This window comes from Mchenga conophoros, linkage group LG15 (genome assembly GCF_057382185.1).
Source record: "Mchenga conophoros isolate Kocher_MC1m ecotype Shallow Benthic linkage group LG15, M_conophoros_male_GT1.1, whole genome shotgun sequence".
Lineage (NCBI taxonomy): Eukaryota > Metazoa > Chordata > Actinopteri > Cichliformes > Cichlidae > Mchenga > Mchenga conophoros.
Genome location: NC_140540.1, coordinates 20,468,747 through 20,489,517, shown reverse-complemented (window position 1 = coordinate 20,489,517; position 20,771 = coordinate 20,468,747). Strand labels below are relative to the sequence as shown.

General features: G+C 38.4%; 1 protein-coding gene across 3 annotated transcripts in view; it reads right to left on the bottom strand.

Annotated features, from left to right (window-relative positions):
• Positions 1-19,658, bottom strand: part of fam184ab (family with sequence similarity 184 member Ab) — a 221,857-nt gene extending 202,199 nt beyond the window's left edge. For 2 of the 3 annotated variants that reach the window (XM_085247044.1, XM_085247043.1), the window contains exon 1: positions 18,970-19,658. In XM_085247044.1, the coding sequence (XP_085103170.1) occupies positions 18,970-19,131 (162 nt within the window). In that variant the 5' untranslated portion in view covers positions 19,132-19,658. The remainder of the gene's footprint in view (positions 1-18,969) is intronic. The other variant, XM_085247042.1, reaches the window with a different exon arrangement.
• Positions 19,659-20,771: the final 1,113 nt, after the last annotated feature.

Sequence of the window (20,771 nt, the reverse complement as noted above, 5' to 3'; positions counted from 1 at the left end):
TCATATTTAGAAAAAGTAATTCAGTCCAGGAATAGAAGGTAGAAACAGGGAGTCAAAACAGGAAACAAAGCCGTCGCTGATCTTTTTTTCTTTTCAAAGTTCTCGACAGACCGTCTCATCATCATCCAGCTGTTGAAGGAAGCCCCTCTCTATCACTTTTGCAGTGATATATAATTAAAATGCTGGTAAGGATGTGCATGCTTGTACACTCATTTTCAACAACAGCAAGCATAAACCGCTGATTTTAGACATCCTTCAGAGGAAGCTAATTTCCACCTCTTGTATCTGCAATCTTCTGGCCACTACTCCCAGTTCATGGCAATAGGTGAGAAAAGCTCACACAGTATATATCCACAGCTTTGCTTTCGTGCTCAGCTCTCTCATCATCACCACAGACTAGTACAGGTTCTGCATCACTGAAGATGCCATGCTGACCCATCTGTCAATCTGTCACTCGTTCACACTTATAAACAAGAGCTCAAGAATAAAATGTTTTAAAATAAATAAAATATCAGAAGTCAAGCCAACAATTCTGATTACAGCTTCTCAGTGTTTACTTCCTGCTTTTCTCGCTTTTATTTGATAACAAAGCTGTACATCATTACCAAATATGCTTTAAATTGGGTAATATAATCATTAAAAAAAGAAAAATATCCTGACACGAAAGTCACATTCATCCAGTTTGACTCAGTTTCCTGTGTGAACTGATTGGAAACAGCAAAAACAAACCTTGCATTTGGCTTCAAGGAGCTAGCAGAGGTAGTCTATGGACAAAGTATGGCCATCTTATCCTTTGCTTGTTTAGTAATGCTTTCTCAAGATGTATGAAAATATTTAATCTGAGTCCCTCATGAACTTTATATGCTACATGAAGGTCAAACTGAAGCTTTAGCCTTGGGCTTTTTGGTTTATTGTGAAACTATTAGCATAATTCAATATAACCATTTATCACTTGCTTTCATGTTTAAAGTAAACACAACTTAACCAAGAACCTTATAAAGGTAAAAAACACAAACTCCCCTACTATTTAAGAATATTTAAATCTATTTATAAATCAAAGAAAAATTAGGCTAACAGCTTACCATCCCAATATAACAACACAAAGCTGAGAATAAAGTAATCAATGAATGTAACATGATTCTATGAGTGAGCTGCATTGTGCCTATTCTCTTTAAGAATCTCCATCCTCTCTGCTATTTTCTGAGATAGTTTTGTAATGTTGGCAGTTGCCATCACTGAATCAGGCTTTTCACAGTCTGAAAGGGAATATATCCTCTTCTACATTTCTAGCATAGCCAACAGGAGCTCCTTCTCACTGACCCCCCAACCCCCAAAAGAGGAGTGATTACTCACGTCTTTCTAAAGCCATAAAACAAAGCACTGAGGAGGCACAAAAGTCTAGTTTCCTCTCAGACCACTCTGAATTACAATACTAAAATGTTATGGTGTTTTTGCTCAATGATACCATAAAAATGACTGCCTACTCTAGCTTTAAATAAGGGCCCTCTACACCATGGTAGGTTTTTCATTGTTCATAAGAGACAGGCATTGTGTTTTACATCAAAATATCGCACTTGAATTGATTAACAAAATAATAATAATTGTTTTGCAAATGGAATTTGTTCATTAACATGACTAGCAGGGTATTAGTAAAAATAAACTGTAAAAATTAATAGAGAAATCATGACAGAAAAATTCATGACTTAATGTATTGGATGTTTTTCCTTCCCATGGTGGAAGTTTAAGTCACATTCTTCCTTCATGTTTGCAATTACTCACCAAGTCTGTGGTTCAGTTGCTGCATTTTACTTTAATTAGTGCTGACATTTCTCACTTTTTAGCATTTTAACCATTTGCACATAAAAGCAGTTTGATGTTTTAAAAAAAGGAAACTTGTACTTGGCATTGATGGCACAGATGGTGTCAGCTGTTTGGGCTATAAAGGTGGTGTATTTTGTGCTTTAAAAGTACAGAGAGCAGTGAAGCAGCAGCATGTTCTACAGTGATTTCGCTTTTAGTCTGTCAGCTGCCCTAGGCAGAGATGTGCCCTTATCAACAACATTTCTTTCTGGATAAACGAGGTTGAGCTATATTATTTTCCTCTGTTAATGGTTTTATTTTTTGTCATTTTTGGCTGATTAAACAGGTAGATTGTATTATGAAATTCTTCTATAAACATGCTCAATAAATTAAAACCGGTTACAAATCTTGTACTTTCTACCTCAGCATTTCAGTTTAGAGCTTTACTGCAGCTAAAGTACATATCTAATGCTGCAATCTTCCACATAAACAAGAAAAAAGGGACCAAGAGTGAATTAAAGGAACATTTAAATTCCTGTAACGCACAAAGAGGCAAAGAGAAGCAAGGTAGGCATTTGTAGAGAAAGAGCTTTATTGATTGAACATAAACCACCCCTCAGAAAACTGACTGATATAAAAGGAGCAACGCTGAGTCATGGGGTTGTCAAGATGTCAGCAAAGAAAGGCCAGAGGACTGTGCAGATAGATGGAAATATGTGGAAATGATCAGAAATATACTAATAAGTCATGAACAAACAATTTCCCAAAATTTGGTTAATTTATTAGTGAACATATTGTCTCACAGATTGTGATTCAATCATTTTGGCTCTACTTCTGTCTTTATAACAGATTCCAAATTAAAGTTTGGCCTCAATAATTCCCTAATGCGACTTAAAAGCTATAAAAAGAGCTGGAAATGTTGATGAACTGGTGTCAAATTGTTTTTCTCTATGTCAATATATGCATTATACATATACATTACATAGGAAGATTCATCCAATTTAAATTAAATTTTCTTTACTGGGATAACTTAAGTTTCAAGTTACTACCGTATTATGTCCTTTATCCCATCGCTGTTGACTACTGGCCATAATATCCCCTGAGGGATTGGTTTCATCTTATCTTAATAGGAGGACAGACTGAAGACTGGGTGAAGTCATGGCGAGCCCTGCTGTTGTTTGGATGTCCTTTAGCTTGAGGGAAGGACAGACTGATAAACAGAGACATGGAGAGAGGATGTGAAGAAGAGAGGAGTAAACACAGGCCTGCCAATTTTAGAAAGAGCCAAGAGGGGCATGGTCTTCAGGAGAATAAATAAAAGTGCAAAACGAAAGAGCAAACAGCAACTGAAGAGTGAATATTCAATACTAACGTTTATGTAAAGATTACGGCGTAATATGAATAACAAATCATTTGAAGGCATCAAATTCACATGTCACAGTATGCAGGTAGTTCTCTTCTCTGCCTTCAGATTGAAGACACATCACCAAAGAAGTATACAAGGACATTAATGGATTATTAATGATTAAAAAAATTATATAGAAGTGAGCAGCAAAAGGACATTTTTGGGTACTTACAATAATAATGTGTTTTTCCCACTTTTTGAGTAGTAGTGTACCACGTTTCTGCTGCTGATGCTGCTACTGTTTGGCATAATTGGGTGTTACAGGGATTAGGGATGGCCACAATTTTCCAATAGAAGTGGACAGACTAGAAGAACTGGTCACTTTTTTACCATTGATCCACAGGTCTACTAACTCACCCAGTCTGTGTTTTCTGTTTAAACTTGCTCACCAGTCTCACCTACTATTACTCAAGTTGATGTTAAAAAAGACGCTTATCAGTCTTCTCTTAAATAAATAAATTAAATTAAATAAGTTTAAAAGAACAGGTCTGAACTATTACACCCAATACAGTTTGAACTATTTCATTTTGAATTGGGCCACTTTTACACATATATTCTTTGAACGCTGATAATAATTCAGATCCACAGTCAGGAAAAAAGAAGTAAACACTACACTCTTGTATAAGCCAGATACTTAGCAAATAATCAAATATATCTGAAAGAAACTTACTTCACCAACAAACTTTAAGAAAGACATAACTGCAAAAGTGAAAGCAATAACAGTTTTTTTTATTGTTGAGCAATCATATGCAAGCCACTGCCCTCAGCTATTTCTATGAGCTTATACCCAAATGATGCACACGGTGAGAAGGAGAGGGTAACTGCCAGTGTTAGGCCCATCTCTCCCATCAGTGAAGAGAAACAGAACCCAGTGAGTAAAGATGGATCCCTGGTGGCCGAGTAGGCTCACGCCGCTGCCAAGAAAAGAAGAGAAAGTCGAAGCAGACTTTAGCCTCGAAAATCCTGATGCTTGCTTGCTACTGACAACGTCTGCCAAACAGCTCCCTTTTCTTGTTAAGTGTGTGGGCTGGTGTCAAGTTAGTAGGTCTTCACTTTGTAGTGGCTTTCAGTCAGTACTGTTGATTCCCACATCAATTTAGGGCACTGATGAACACTTTACACTTTATGTAAATATGTCAGACGGTCTTTTCTGATAAACCTTTATTCTAGTCCGTGAATTTGAACTGAAATAAACAGACACAGAGGAATGCAGAGGAAATAAGTCTAATAAAAATTACAGTTGTTGTGGAGAGGAAAAACTGGCCCACAGTTGTCATCACTGATGGATTATACACAGAAATCCAGCCCACGAAATGCACTCATGTGCAAAGGTGTGTAGCTTTATTTCTTTTTTCCACATCAAAGCTGTAAGTTATACAGATCCATACAACTGATTGCTCCTTTATTCTAGGGCTGAACGATTATGGAAAATAATCTAATTGCGATTTTTTGCCCCAATATTGCGATTGCGATGCGATATGCGATTATTTTTTAAGGTCTTTGTCTTCTGTATTATTAAACAAAGACAAGCAATACATCATATAGTATGGCCAATACTATATTACATTAATTTTAAACTGTTCTTTCCTGGAAGACAGACCTCTGTTATGATGACATGAGGTGATGCATGAATTGATGACTGACATTTTTATTTAACTTCTTCAATCACAACAGTATATTTGAACATACACAATAGTTTATTTTTAGCTTACAAACATCTGAGCATAAAGTGCTGACAAGGAACCCTGGTGTAAACATTAAAATGAAAGTCAGTGCAATGTGCAGATTGCAGAAATATACATAAAAAAAAATCGGTGGCTTTACTACACTCAGTTTTTCGACATCTGTGAACTACTAGACAGTCATTAAATTAAAAAATAATATTAAATAAATAAAACTAATAAATAAAAAATGCACACATCTTACTGATCTCTGCAGTCAGTAACATTACACATTTTTATATATTTTATTTATTGTTTACTCTATTTAATTTGTAAAATATGTGTACACACACACACACACACACACACACGTGTAGAAAAATATTTAGTATACACATCCAGAAATGCATATACTATTATATATTGTACATATATTTATTAGTTTCAGATGTAGCCATTCTTGTATTTTGCTTGTTTACATTATTGTATTTTGCACAACTCTGTTGCTTGTGAAGCTCGCACACAAGAATTTCACTCACATGTGCTGTACCAATGTACCTGCACATGTGATGTGACAATAAAAGTGATTTGATTTGATTTGACATAAAGTGCAAACATAATAACAATTGTATAAACAATGAGTATGGCTCAGCTAGCCATAATCACCCTAGCTCACAGGTTTTTTGCTAGGAAGACCAGCATATCTACTTTTGCTGGCTTTAAGGATGAGCGAGTGCAGGTCACTATATTCCCTCCAGTGCTGAACAGACGCTCTGAGGGGGCACTTGTGGCTGGCACACACAGATATTTGCGGGCCATCTTGCACAGTCGTGGAAAGTGAATGTTGTGCACCTTCCACCAGGCTAAGGGATCATCCTCTCCGTCAATGACAGGGGTCAACAGGTAACTATTCAACTCTGTCTTCACGACATCTTCAAGTGGCAGAGGCAAAGCTGAAGAGGCCGCACTGGTCCTCAGACGGTCGGGTAGGCCGGAAGTAAACGGCCATGAAATTGGACGGTCTAGCCTTCTGATTAGCGTCACCGCTGTCTCGGTGGAGCTTAATAAACTCGGCCGTCTGCTTCTTGCTATCTAAAATATAACCAGACACTGGTGTAAATTCTCGACTGTCTCATACTTCTGTTTAATAAGTTTTCTGTTTGACGTTTAGTCAGCTGTGTGAAAACCAAGGAGGAACCCACCCGGGGGATTAATAAAGTTTTATTTTATCTAATCTAATAACTTTAATCTCAGCCAAACCGATTTAATCACGAACAAACAAAACACTGAAAAAAGCCCAACAATAACATTTTTAGGTTGTCTAAGTGACTTGTATATTATGTTTAACCCGAGCAGCGAAAGTCCGCGGTGATCTGAAAATGATGTGCCGGGAGTTGTGCCGTTCTCGGCCGCATCAGTAACCCTCGAGCTCCCGGCTAGCTATCGAGCTGGTGGGTAGCAGACGCCTCCTAAAACGTCGAAGCACTTTTGCAAATATGCGATATCTTGATAAACCGAGCAGATATTTGATGTTTACACAACTACTTTCTCGCCTGAAAATATGTTAAAAGTTTATTTTGTGACCCAGAAAGATTAGTATGAGTAATTTTAAAACTTAGTAGCGGCCGCCATTGTTGGAAACTGGAGTTTGGCTGGGCCGTGCTGTGAATTCTGGAATATGGTAGGCCACGAAGGACACACCCGACCCATCCTTCAAATTCGGGGAAAAGGAGGACGCATTTGTCGGCTACATTCGGAGGAGTCTACGAATTTGGACAGCCTTCGGCGCGTCGCTGTGACGTAATCGGTCTACAAATGCGGCCTCAGGAGGATGCAGCCCATGAATTTGGACATGTCCAGAGTATAATCGCAGCCTTTTAAACTAAAACTGACTCCGGATCAGGTCATACGCTCAGCATAAGTTACCATGGTGATCTAACGGCTGAAAACTCTTTGACAACTGACTTTCTTTTGCTTTAGGTATCATTAATTTAAACTTTTCATTATTGTATTGATTTATTAATTAATTTAACTTTCTTGGTTATCATCTAGATATCTTTATTGTTATTTCCTTCATCCCCCGGTCCATTTCAGGGAATACAACACAAGGTTATAAAACAAGAGACAACTACAGTTCAACAATTACCTACCTTCTTAGGTTAGCAAATACTCCAGATAATACTATGCTGGTAAATATATCATACCAACAGTGATTTCTTGGTCAAAATACTCCATATACTCAGTGTAGAAATGTTTACCACAATTTCAATTCCAGCTCTAATGATGTGGTTTTTGCTCTACATCTACAAACACAATCAGCTCTGCGCAGCTGCTCTGGCCCACAAGCTGCTGCCTTTCAATATGGCCACCAGAAGGACTGTTACATCACCTGAAAGCCCTCACAGTGAAAACAATCCTGTGCAGAGCACGCCTTGTTGCAGGCAATTTGTGACAAAGCAATGATGGATTACATCCTTTTGGGCCATTACTGGTTCATGGAAGTGAAAAAAATATTGGTGCGAGGTTGTTTCCTGGCATGTTTTTTACTCTCTCTGCAAAAGTTGAAATTTTACTGAGTTGAGATTTCTTTTTTATAGTTGAACAACGATGCAATGTGGACAAATTATGGAAACACAACATTGACGAGGACTGTTTCTTTTTTGCCTCTCTCTCTTTTTATTGTTAATTTTTCAGATGTCATAAATGCTGATACTAATTTATCAAACAAATGTTTCTTAGCGAGGGTTCGTCCACTTTGTTTTCAACTTAAACTTAAATGAATCAGGCCAGTTATGCCAAACCCTGATACGCTTACTTGTTCTCCTCAACAATAACACAGTGTGTAATGGTATTCAGTTGCAGTTGAACTCTAAGCTTAAAAAGTTATCTAAATGATTATCACAATAGATAAAACTTATTTTTCTTTGATTGACTGACAAATACTTACACCTTAACAATTTTTATTATATTCAGCTGGCCTAATAAGCTCAATGTCACCTTCAAAAATAAAAATACAACACATGTGAATTGAAGCAACAAAAAGACTTTGTTACTCCATAAATTGTCATACAATAAATGCCATTTAAACCTTAAAATTTCCAAAAATCTTATATGAACATTAGTCATCCAGTGAATCAGTGAGGCAGGTCCCACTGCAGCTTTTACAGGCTTCTGAGTACAACCCTGCCACACTGCGCTGGAATGAGTTCTCACATCAGACATCTCATAACAGTAACAATAAAAACACACCGACTGTGTTTACAGGCAAACCTTCATCATATTGGAGGTGGAAGACACTCTTCTCCTCTTATGAGATTTTCCACAAAGACAGCTGAGTGTTTGTTTGATATATCAGGGATATGTAATGACCAATTGTGCACCGGTGTTGCGCCGCGTCTCGCCTGTTGCTGCGACATGAGTTGCTGCAGCGTCAGCCAAATAAATCGGGGCAGAAAAGACGAGCAGCGATGTGGCTTCTGGCTGTCCAAAGGCAGAGGAAACAGTCAAGGTCAAACATTAAGAATGACTCATCAAATTACCCTCCATGTGCACCTCGCGACGCCATAAGCCACATGTGTGTACATCCAAGAACGTGTCTGTGTGTGTGTGTTCAAATTCAAATTCAAATTTTATTTGTCACGTACACAGTCATACACAGTACGATATGTAGTGAAATGCTTGGACAACTGCTCGTGACCTAAAGAAAACAAAAAAGGAAAAGGCTATGAATAAAATAGTGTGCACAGTTTTGTGTGTGTGGGTGCGTCTGTGTGTCAACAGGCATGTCGGCAATGCTTTATTTGTTCTGGATAGTGCTTCAAGCCAATATGCTCCCATCTCACCCCCTATCTTTGTGCTCAGCTCCCTGTATGTTTGTGTTTCAGTGTAAGTGTGAGTGTGTGGGCGTATCTTAATGAAATCTGACAGAGAATTGTGACAATCAGTGAAGGAGCATCCTGCAGAGGTTAATAAGCTGTACTCCTCACAGCAGCAGCAGCAGCAGCATGCCGCTTTTCTCTCTCACACACACACACACACACACACACACACACACACACACACACACACACACACACACACACACACACACACACACACACCATTATCCCTGTGTTTTCATTCTCCCAAAATTATAGTTAGAAATCACAAAGCTGAAATTCATGGCCAGTATCTTTAGCGCCCTATAAGAGCCAATCTTCTTTGTTTGTCACCTCAAGAAAGTCTGAAAGGATACCGCGGCTGCTCCTTGGAATGTTTTCTGAGACAAACAGCAGCTTGTAATCAAATCCCACTTCCATCCTTACAAGATCTGAACTAGGACTTGTGATTTGGTGTGGCACTCAACAGAATAACACACAGATAGACTTTAACTTAGGTAGTTCAAACTGAGCTGTCAGAGGGACATCTCCATTCAAGTCAGTAATTACTTAAATTCTGGATAGATTAAGACTATTTTCTAACTAAAAACCCCGAGTTAAACTGATCAGTAATTTTCTAAACAGACTTTGTGAACTGCATTGCTGACTGCATTTTGTTTGCCTGTTTACTCTGCATTCGAATTCTCTGGTACAATGTCATTGTAGGACAACCGTGTCTCCTGTGGCATATACAAGGTAGAGAAAAACAATCACCAGAATTTGCTGAATTCTCAACCAATTTTCAAATAGACTGGATGGCATAAATCATTAAAAGAACTTTTTCATTTGCCACAGATCCCTGGTGCCACATCATTTCAAGATTCCAAGGACAGAGTCCAAAGACTTAACTCCTACCTTCTTCTCCTAATCACATTTCCTTGATGGAAAAGTAATGAGGTCATTGAAAAGTGTAAAGGAGAATTAATAAGCATTTGTGGGGGGAAAGGGAAGCACAGTGCTCAGAATGATGAGATCAGAGTGGAGATGACTGGCCATAAAGCATGGCCACATTTAGAGAAAAGCAAAATACAGCATATCAGCACAAACACTGTGAGGGATGGGGTGATGACCGATGCACCTTGCGGATATTGAGTCGACCATGAACTCCTATGTACACCAATACATTCTTGAATCAATGTTAGGCCATCTGTCTAACAGCTTATTGTATGTCCGGCTAAAACTGGGTCATGCAACAGGACAATAATCCAAGCACAGCAGCAAATCACAAGCAACACAAAGACTGTAAGAGAAAGGAGTCAAGGTGCTGCACTGGTCTAGTCAAAGTCCAGACCTCAACATGCCTGAAATGCTGTGTCAGAACATTAATACAGCTGTGTATAAATGAAGGTTCACGAACTCCCTGAGTGGTCCCTTGGACCACTGTGAGCAATAGCAGACGTGTGCACTGTGGTCACGCCAGCATCGAATCCATCCAAGTTACATGGTTTATTAAAATAATCAAATTACAGCATTTACATTTATTTTTATCATAACTCTGGTTTTACGTGGCCTATCAACACAATTTAAAAACTGGTATAAAGTCCACACTTTTTTCGTCAATTGTTCCGTCTGTCCTTCTCACATCTCCAATGGTTGTACATGTTGTCATTAACGTGTCGGCACATAAGGACGCTGTCATAGTCTGTCAACGTATATACGAATGTGAATCGCATTATTGGCTGGACTATGGGATAAGGTTCTAATCCCATACGGGAGCCGCCAGTCACTTACTGACTAACACTGCAAAACAGAATTGTTAAAGTTTTAATTTAAATTTCAATTCAGGTTCGATTTTTTTTTTTGTGCGCAACGCAGATTTTCTGTGCACAGAGACTGTGCCAGCAGTGCACAGCTTAGAGGGAACATTGGCGGCCACCATTCTTGGAAACTGGAATTGGCTGGGCCGCGCTATGAATTCTAGGATATGGTGGGCCATGAAGGACACACCCAACCCATCCTTCAAAATCGGGGAAATGAAGGACGCATTTGTCGGCCGCATTTGAAGGAGTCGACGAATTGGGACAGCCTTCGTCGCCTGGCTGTGACATAATCGGCCTTCAAATGTGGCCTCCGAAGGATGCAGCCGACGTTTTGGGACACAGCTTTTATAGACACCCGTGTTCTTCACTCCAGGCAACAGCTCAACAAGAAACAGATTTTATTACAGCACTATAATATTCATGTTACATGAGCTGAACCATCAGGCAGGGTGTCGTTATGACTTGTGGGACTGCATTATCTCCTTTCTTTTTATTAAGAATGGCCCAGTGTATTCTCTGCTGAATGAGGTAATAAAGGAAGAATTGAAACACCTTTCCTACGTTTTTAGAGAATTCAACCAGCTCTTGGTACAACTGCCACACAGATACTTCCAGGTCACTTCACTGAGTTGGGAGTAGAATTCAGTTTATTTAAAAGGACGTTATCCAGGTTTTAATCATGCAGCCTCTGCTTTGTTGTCCATATTTAGAGCAGCTATGCTGAAATAACAGTATCAAATGGATGCTAATTGCTACAGCTAATATGACCATTATCAGGAGAAGCAGCAGTATCAAGTCTTTAAGTCGATAAAGATTAGTTCATCATTGAAATATATTTCAATTTGAAATCTTCTTACTTGTTTAAAAATCTGTGTGCACAGTATCAGGCTTTAAAATCCCAATCAGTAAGCAGTACTCTATTCCCAGATCTGGACTCATGTTGCTCTGACCATCTGCGCTCTAACCCTGCCCCGGCTACACAGATCACTGCACTACCACCCCTGGATTATAGCATCAACACACGCACATGCTGCTGCCAAGTGATGATAGTGTATTTATCTTTTCCTGCGTTGTCTTCAGTGCAGTCACTAAATACAATAACAAGGAACAATAACTGGAAATTTCTACAAAAGAGAAAAAATTCCATCTTTTATCTACCATGAGTACTTCTTTCTGTAGTACTGAACAGACGCTTGGCCACAATGTGAAATAAGGGAATAGCGGGGAATATAAAATTAGAAAACTACTAAGCCTCAGATTGTAGAGCAGCTTGTGTGGATCTTCTCATCTTTTCTGAGTTGCTTGTAAAGAAGTCTCACTAGGGAGGAAAAAAATGTAATTAACAAATTTCTCTATGGATATGTCTGAGTCAGAATATCATTTAATCAGAGCATAAAACCAAATCCTCTTATCATCTTATGTTGGACCTTGTTTAGTGTCTATACGTGATACAGACAATATAAAGCAGTGTATATGTTGCATACTTTTGTGGAGTCATCGTGAATTATGATTACAGTTCCTATTCCAACGCCATAGAGATCCATATAAAAGAAAAAAGCATAAGTATAAAAAATAGCAAAACCTTTTCTCTATTCAAACTGTTACTTTTAAAGCAGCCATCCACAACCTTTAGACTGCCATCAAAACTATAGTCCATCAAAACTTGAAACCACATAACCAAAGATAAAGCATTTCTCTCTGGGGTTTTTTCATTGATTGATTTGGACATCTTTTGGTGATCTGTCTGTTAAAGCTGATTCTCCAAGCATGTATTTCTTGCACTTGATAGCTACCACTCTATTTAAGTTATTTCATGCCTCTGACAGGAAACGATGAGTTTAGAACTAAAAGTTGGTCAGAAAATGAAGAATATGTATCATTTTCAAATCGTGTTTTTCTTTTAATTTTTTCTGATTCGTTTTAAAGTGAAAATACTGCTTTTTTTCAGCCCAGAAATATCTTTAAGATAAGGCTGTGCCATATCAAACTGTCCATGGTAACACCACTATACATTTTGTATAGTGGTGTTACCATGGACAATGCATTTATGCATTTCATAACGTGCAAAACAACACAAGCTCAAACATGCCGTAGAGCCACATGTCAACCTCTGATGACGATTTTGTATGATTTAGTAAATCATACTACGATTTAGTAAATGAGCTACTTACAACACAGTACTTTGCAAAATACTCTAGAAAATGTTTCGGGCTAAAGCTGGAAACAACAGCTGGTGATACGTAACCTACAAGTAAGCAAATGACTCGACTGAGCATGGCTGGAGCTCTCTGTAGTTGCATCGATGTGAAGGAAGAGCAAACAGTGGATGGAAATTACTGTTGCTGTTGCATGATGGGAATTCTTTTAGCAGCTGGTTAAAAATCTCAACCCAAGATACAACATCCCAAGGAGAAAATATTTTTCCATTTCAAGCTTTTTTATATGTCTGTATTGTTCAGACTGTTGAAGAATAACAAGGCTAACTTTAACTAAAGTTTTAAGTCGTTCTGTTATAATTTTACTTAAAAACATCAGGTAAAACACTACTAACACTACTTTTGAAGTTACATTTGACTTCTGTATATATTGGTGTCTCACTGCCATTGCACTGTACCTTGTGGCACTAGAGTCATACTTTGAATCAGGTCACTTGCCATCGATGATACTGGTCCTTGGAAAAGAAGGATGGAAAATGCTCTTCATTTAGTTTGCACTTAATAGCAGCCCTGTTTGAAATTCTTGCATTTCATTTATATGCTACTTAGCACTAATTAGGAGGAACCTGTGTCCCTGCGATGCATCCATATCATTTATGGAGGAAATGTGTTATTTAAGCAAGCTAGCTGTAGCTGGTGGCATACTACTAAACACTCTTGTCCAAATGTTCTCACTTCTGGCTCCCAAAAAAAACCAAAACCCCCCAAAAAAGTGTAAGTCTGCCCATCTTTTAATTACACTACCATGTTCAGCTGTCATTTTTTTAAAGTACTTCTGGCTATTAAGGGGGAAAAAAACAAACAATGGGCAAAATGCAAAAGTAATCAGTGACATCATAGTGTTTACATCTATTTATTTATATGAATGGATTTACCAAAGCTTTAGAAAAATGAGATAATGAATCAGCAGAGATGGTTTGATATTGAGGTAAAAAAAAAACAAAAAAACATACTTTTTTTATTTCCTCAAACTATATTTGAAAACATCTTTGCTGAAATGTTTATACACTGATTTGGTGCTGCAGCACCACATAATATGAATTACAAACACCACACACACACACACACAGTGTCCATGGTATTTCAGTATCTCTGTCTCTTCTGATCCCTTCGTCCAGAAATGCACAGAGAGCTCAGAGGTCTATTTCTGACTCACTTCAACACTAAAGTCAGTCAGGCATTGCAGATGAAACACACACACACACACACACAACACACACACACACACCCTAGGCTAGGTAATACATTTGTTATAAAGCCTTCTCCTGACGATGCAAAATGACATGCTGCCCTCTCTGTTTCCCAGAGCTCTGACAACAAGCAGAAACCTCACTCCTGACTCACTGTGGACAACCTACAAGATCAAGCGTATTTTTTTTGTTATGAAAATCATCAGCCCACTTCTTACAGTACATTGCCCTGAATTATCATTTAAAACTTGTTTCCATAACAGCAAAGCCCCTGCACTGCCTTCTTTTTGACAGAAACACTACAATAAAAAGAAAGCCATCAGAGAGTGTAACTTGTGAAAAAAAAGAAAAATCATGACAGTGAAATCCCAGCAGTACACAAAGGCAAGCAGCTTTGTGGGATTAAAAATTACTGCATGAAGTCTTAAAGAACAGTGCCAACAAGTCTTGCATCACAAATCATGAAATTCAGCATCCCAGGAGAATGGCAATCGATAACTGACTTACTGACTTTGCATGAAATCCCAGCAAAAACGTACAGAGCATTGAAATGATAACACTGCTTCACTGACGCACGCTACAGCTGTCAGCCTGCTCTCATAGCAAAAGTTGAAGTGGTCACGTACAAGCACTGTCTTTGTTCACGTTCACGGACACAAATTCTCACATGTTTTCATGTCAGTCAGCACGACTTTGAGACTGAAATGTATTTTGAGTCTGCGATGCACAGGTTATCCAGACTCCTCAATGGGAAACACTCCATCACGGAAACCACAAATACAAGCTTTAAAACATGCTGCATTTATTACATGTGTTCCTGTATTTTTATTATAACGATTTAACCTGGCAGGAGTTACATATGTTCACATTAAGCAGTTATAGCGTTTAATTATGAGGAGAGCATGCACACCAGCGTGAGCTGATTCTCCATCCCTTGCTGAGATTTTTACTTTCCAAATCCTCATTCACGCATTTAAGACTGCTTCCATGCAGGAAGCAATTCGCTCATCATGCACTGCATTGTTGCTGATGGTTTGTCTCTAGTTTACTCCAGGCTTCACCTGCCAACGTAATCCTGTAATTTATTCAACAGCCTGTAACATGTCAATCGATGGCATGCTTTGCTCTCTGGCTGAAGTTGAGATTTGCCCACTTTGTCTCTCAAGCAATTATTTTGTCTTTGTACGTAACAAAATAATTTATTGTATTATGCAATAGTAATGTAAACTATATAAAGTATTGCAAAATTTTAGTAACTATAAAATAGTTAGGATAACAAAAAACAGAATTACAGTAGCACTGTAGCAAGCTGGCTGATGTTATCAGGATTAAAAATCATGACCAGATTATAAAAACGAAATAAGGGAAAAATCATAACTTGTAAAGCAGACACTATAGATTCAGATAATTCAGTTAAAATACGGGACTAAAGAGATGCGTCAGTCGCTCCCGAATCATTCTGTGACAGCGAGCTGGAAATCATCCAGGCAGAGATGTGTCACGAGAGTGGCTCAGAGAGGTTCCAAGGTTGCTATTTATTCCTGAATGCATCTCTCACTCTGCAGAGATCAGCGGTCAGCAGGTGGGCCGAATGCTATCAGCCTGTTCCCCTCCCCTGCTTTGTCGTGGCCCAACACAACAAGGCACTGGAGACACGAGGCTCAGATGTGTCGCCTGTGGGAACATGTGGTGATCATGTGACTTGGCGTATGAAAACAACATCTACTATTGTGTCAGTTGGTGCACACTCACTGGAAATACGGTTTTATCTCAGCCTCTGTTTCATTGCGTTTTAATGCCGCTATGAAATTAGTGCTTCTCCACTTTTTCTTTGAAGACATTTTTTCTTGTACTTCAATATATAGGCTGAAAATGGCTTAATAAAAATGAAATATATGTCATTTTTAAATTCCATGGCATTGTTTCATTAGTTATTTTTCTTATGTTAATGTAAATATTTGATGCCAATCTCAAATTTTTTATTGTAAATGAATTATTGGGATACAGGTGCAGTAAAAATTGTGTAAATTGCTATTTTGTGTTTCCCATCACTGTCTTAAATTCATGTTTTGTTGTTATACTTCCTATACAAGAGCCAACAGTGGCATTAAAGGCAATATATCAAGGAGGAAGTGTTGATGAAGAGAAAAAAAAAACAATCTTGTTGGTAAACACATCAAAATATCAGCCGTTTTCTTGATAGACTGCAAGTAAAAATATTTAGTTAAACTATGAATGATCTTATTTTTTAACAGTTTAGCACCTTGAATTGGAATTCTAAATGAAATGGATTAAAAGCTGACTCTCACTGAGAAAATGTAGATTAAACTACTCTGCAGCATCATGCAGGCTTTCATAGAAGTGCCTGATTTAAATGTTTTCTACCCTGTTGCTGACCGATGATCCGTGGTAAGTGTACAGGTGCAGAACTGGAAACAAAAATGGAACTGGAAGTGAGGATTTACCTGGATAGACAATGAAAAAAAAAAACTTTCATGAGTCCTGTCCACTGTGAGGTTAGGTTTATCAACACTATAACACAAAAACTGTAAATTATAAACACTCCAGTGTTTAAACTGGAGTGTGCAGTTTATATACGGCATTAGAGTCCAGATTTTTTAACAGTGATGAAAAGATTGATGTTGTTATTTTTTTAGTGTAGGTTATATTATTTGTTATTTCTATGCTTACTTTTTTAGTAAGCATAGTACTTTTTATTTAATTAATTTTTATACCTCCTTAGAATCCACTGAGCTCTAGCAATTCTAACACTATGTTAAGAGAACATTTTTCATAAGCAAAATATAGTCTGACAACACAATGTTAAGGGGGTTATGTTTAGCTCCTTGTAAACCATCCTAATAATAATTTTGTTGCACCCAAATTTGTCTGCTTCTGTTGTCCAGAATTATGCAAAAAGACAGCATTACTACATAATATTATAGAAATTAATGTTATAGTCTACACATCAGCTTTTCACTGAAAAGAATATATTTGTGCTTTTCCAATATTCTCTGTCCAAGGCACACCAAAGCGTGAACTAAAAAATTAGGACTAACGTCTGTAATCAGTTCTTCTTTTGACTGGGCTGTCAGATGACGGGACACAGCACCTGCACATAGGTGTCAGAATTAAGGACCTAAATGCAGGACTCCAGGCAGACTAAATATTTAAAAGCAAACCTTTCATGACGCACGCACAGGAACAGATATAGACACCACAACAAAGACCAAGGGAAAGGGGCAGGACTATTTATACACATAGGGTAATCAAGAAAGTGGAGAGATCTGGAAGGAACGAGACACAGGTGAAGACCAAAAAAAAAAATCACAGCAGAGGAAGTAAAATTCAATTTTAGACACGAGACAATGTTAAATTAGGACATTAAATTCAAAACATGACCATACCCAGGCTGCTAGGCTGAGAGAAGCAAGGTTTTTTGCTTCACAATAAGCTCCACTATCATATACTTTGCCTCCATAATTAAAATAATAGTTAAAATAATAGTTTTTAAAAAAGGTATTGTTGTTTCTTAACATTTCTTTTGGCATTGCAGTAGCCATACACAAAAATGTCTTTTAAACTTAAATAAATGAAATCAAAATGAACATAACTGTTTTTTGGCAGGGGGTCTGTTGGATCTTCATATAAAATACCAAACATTACCATGAAGAAAAATCCCTGTACCTTTAACATTACATAATATTTGAACAAAACTGTGGCAAATAAACACAAAAACTAAGAAGTTAAAAAATGTATGCAAAAAATACAAAAATATTACATGTGAAATTTCCTTTAAATTATTATTAAAAGCTATGCTGCATATTACGATGGTTAATTAGCTACCACGGTCGAAAAGACCCTTTTCTATTTCATTGTGACTTTAAAGAGTCCACTCTGCACTAAGGCTTGGCACACACCTAGCCCAAGGCTGCTGAATTGTTGTTTTTTCGTTTTTTTTAAGCATCCACTCTCTCAGCACAAAAAGAGCACAAATCTTATACTTAGAAGTCAGAGGCAAATCCTCAGAGTATATATCACCAACTCCAGGCATCAAACCCTTCAGAAGCCACCTGGAAACATGTACAAGTGCCTGGTGGACCCCCCAGCTCGATGATAATGACACCCTGGAGCCAGAAACATGTGCTGACATGGAGCCAATGTTTTGGAGACGCCAAAGTTTGGCAAGTGACATAAAAGAACTGATCCCGCTTTGAGGTGAAAATCATTTAAAATGCCCTTGAAAGACCATAGATGCGGGTGGTGTAGAGGAATATCATTCAAGTCTGCTGGTCTAGAGCAACCATATATACTGTAAATGATCTCCAAAATATATACAGTACACTATATAGATACTATGAGGGATCAAAGTTTTCAGGAAGGGTTTAGTTTAACTGCATACAACACTTATGCATGAGAAGTAAAACTAAATGCCGGAAGAATCTGTGCTGCTAAAGATGATTAATGAATGAGATGGCTGATATTGTGATGACCCGCTGCTCGCTTAAAATGCAGCATCCAAGCAGACCTTGGGGCAGCTCGTACCTCCCAGGTAAGAAATCACGCCAAACTCACTAAAATAAAATATCAAACTTTGACGGCTTTTGTATGCTTTTAGATTTCAGTATGCCATGAGGCATTCAGAGCTGCTGCTTCTTTCGGCTCACAATTCAAACACCAAGCAGCATGCATTTAACTTAAATCCAACTTTAACTTCCTTTAAACCAAAGCGATTTACAGCTGTAGTGAGCATATCCTACTTTAGGAGTTAATTATTTTTTATCAGACGAATAAATGTTGCCTTAAATGGACCCCGAAAGTACAAGAACACCCAGGAGATCCACTAAAAAATGTCAGTCTTGTTGTGCTCGTTAGACATGTAAACCGACACAAGTTTAATTGCTAAACGGGCAAATTTCCAATGGAGTTTGGTGCCCAGTTCTCACACCAGAACAGCAGGTACAGGGTTGAAGGGTTGAAGAGAGAGTGCAGAGGAGGCCTCCTAAAAAAGGATCCTTACCTTTGTTAGCTGTGCTATCTTCTTGCTCATCTTCAGGTGTAGGTCTTGGGTATATTCCATGGCGATGCCGGACTGAAAAGACATGCTGGATGCCGAGGATGTGCTAAATTTCCCCTGACCGGCAGGGCAGTAGCGCTGCTGCCAACCCGACCCAGTCGCCATCTTCACGATGATGCCTCAGATGCTCGAGAAAGATATGGGCAGTAATTACAATAATAAACTGGAAGGTGCTAATGAGCGGTGTGTAGGACTGGGACTGTGGAGGATTTATGTTTTTGCCGAAAAAAAAAAAATCAGAAATATGAAGCCTTTTGAGCCCACAGACTGTTAAGAATTGGTTTCATTTTTGCTTCTGTCGGGGTAATAGTACACCAGAGGGGTGAAATGAGTAATTTTAAGGTCCGGAAACATGAGCTACTACCATCTTGTCCGTTATGCGTCCGTTTTCAGCGGGTCCAGTCTGCTGTCACCTGGCGCTGATGTGCAGCCGTTTCCAGGGAGCTGGTTGGCGGGTTGGCTCCCGGTCGGTCACCTTGATACAGAAATTTGTCAGCGGCAGCCGTTAACAGTGATTCCTCCTCGGTACATTCCGGCTACACTGAGGAAGAAGTGAGTAGAGACTGGGGTTATGTGTGTGTGAGCGTGTAGGACAGGCTCGGCGGTTGGCTGCTGCTCCTCTGTTGCCATGGATCACCTCAACAGTTTATGCTGCATTCACGTAGGATGGGAGCAGCGCTGCATTCACGTGCAGTCGGACAAAACGAAACGTGCTCACGTACAGCTTGCCAACACCAAAATACGGTTACTATAACTAACTACGCTAAAAGTAGGTGTCCATTTTAGTTAACGGAAATAAAAATAATATCGTTTACGATTTTTCGTTCTTAAAATATAACAAAAATGAAATAAAATATAGAAGAAATGACGCTGATCGCCTAAGCAGCCTTTGAGGCTTTGATTCATTACTTTATTGAGACGTGTCAACAGCTTTTTAAAACTTCACAGGCTTCATTGAAACTAATCTGAATCCAAAGCATAAAGTAGAAATACAATCTAATTAGGCTTTAAATTAGGCAAAACCAAAAAAAAGTCTTTTCACTGCATGCCAAAGCACATCTTGACTCATATTTGCAGATGCAGATATAAGTGCCTTATGTTGTCTACGATTCTTATTGATTTCCAACTAAGCTTTTGCCTCTTTAGCATTAGCTAACTTTGGACAACAACTGATGCACTCATGATTAAAAACAATTTACCTTTCCATTTCGTTTGTCTGTTTGTTCTCTTGTTTTCTTTCTCCACAAAGTGATCCGTTATTACCACCCGCCATAGTTTATCCTTTTGGCTGTTGTTTGGCTGATGCTAAATCCCATCATCTGGAGTTGCCTTGAGGCACACAATTGGAAAACCACTTAAAAATGTAAAAAGTAAAATGGAAATGGAAAATTAGAAAGTGCATAGAAACGCAGTTACACCCAAGATGGGTCTGAAGAAGTCATAAAAGTCTTTTATTTTAGTGGGCTGCAGAAGGCACAGGCTGATTTTCATGACTGCACTTTTTTAAATGTCTTTTAAAAATGCACATATATCTAAAAGTCTTGGAAAGTCTGTTTCACAGGCATCCATGACAACTGTATGACAACTCAACAGCTGAAGAGACAGTTTAATATTTTACTACTTATCCCATACACCCAGTTTTTCCTCTCCCCATTTTTTCAGCGATGCCTCGCCTAAAGCACAGCCTCTGGCCCAGCTCATTGCTTTTCATTCATCTGTCATCTTCATTATTGATAAGCGTTTAT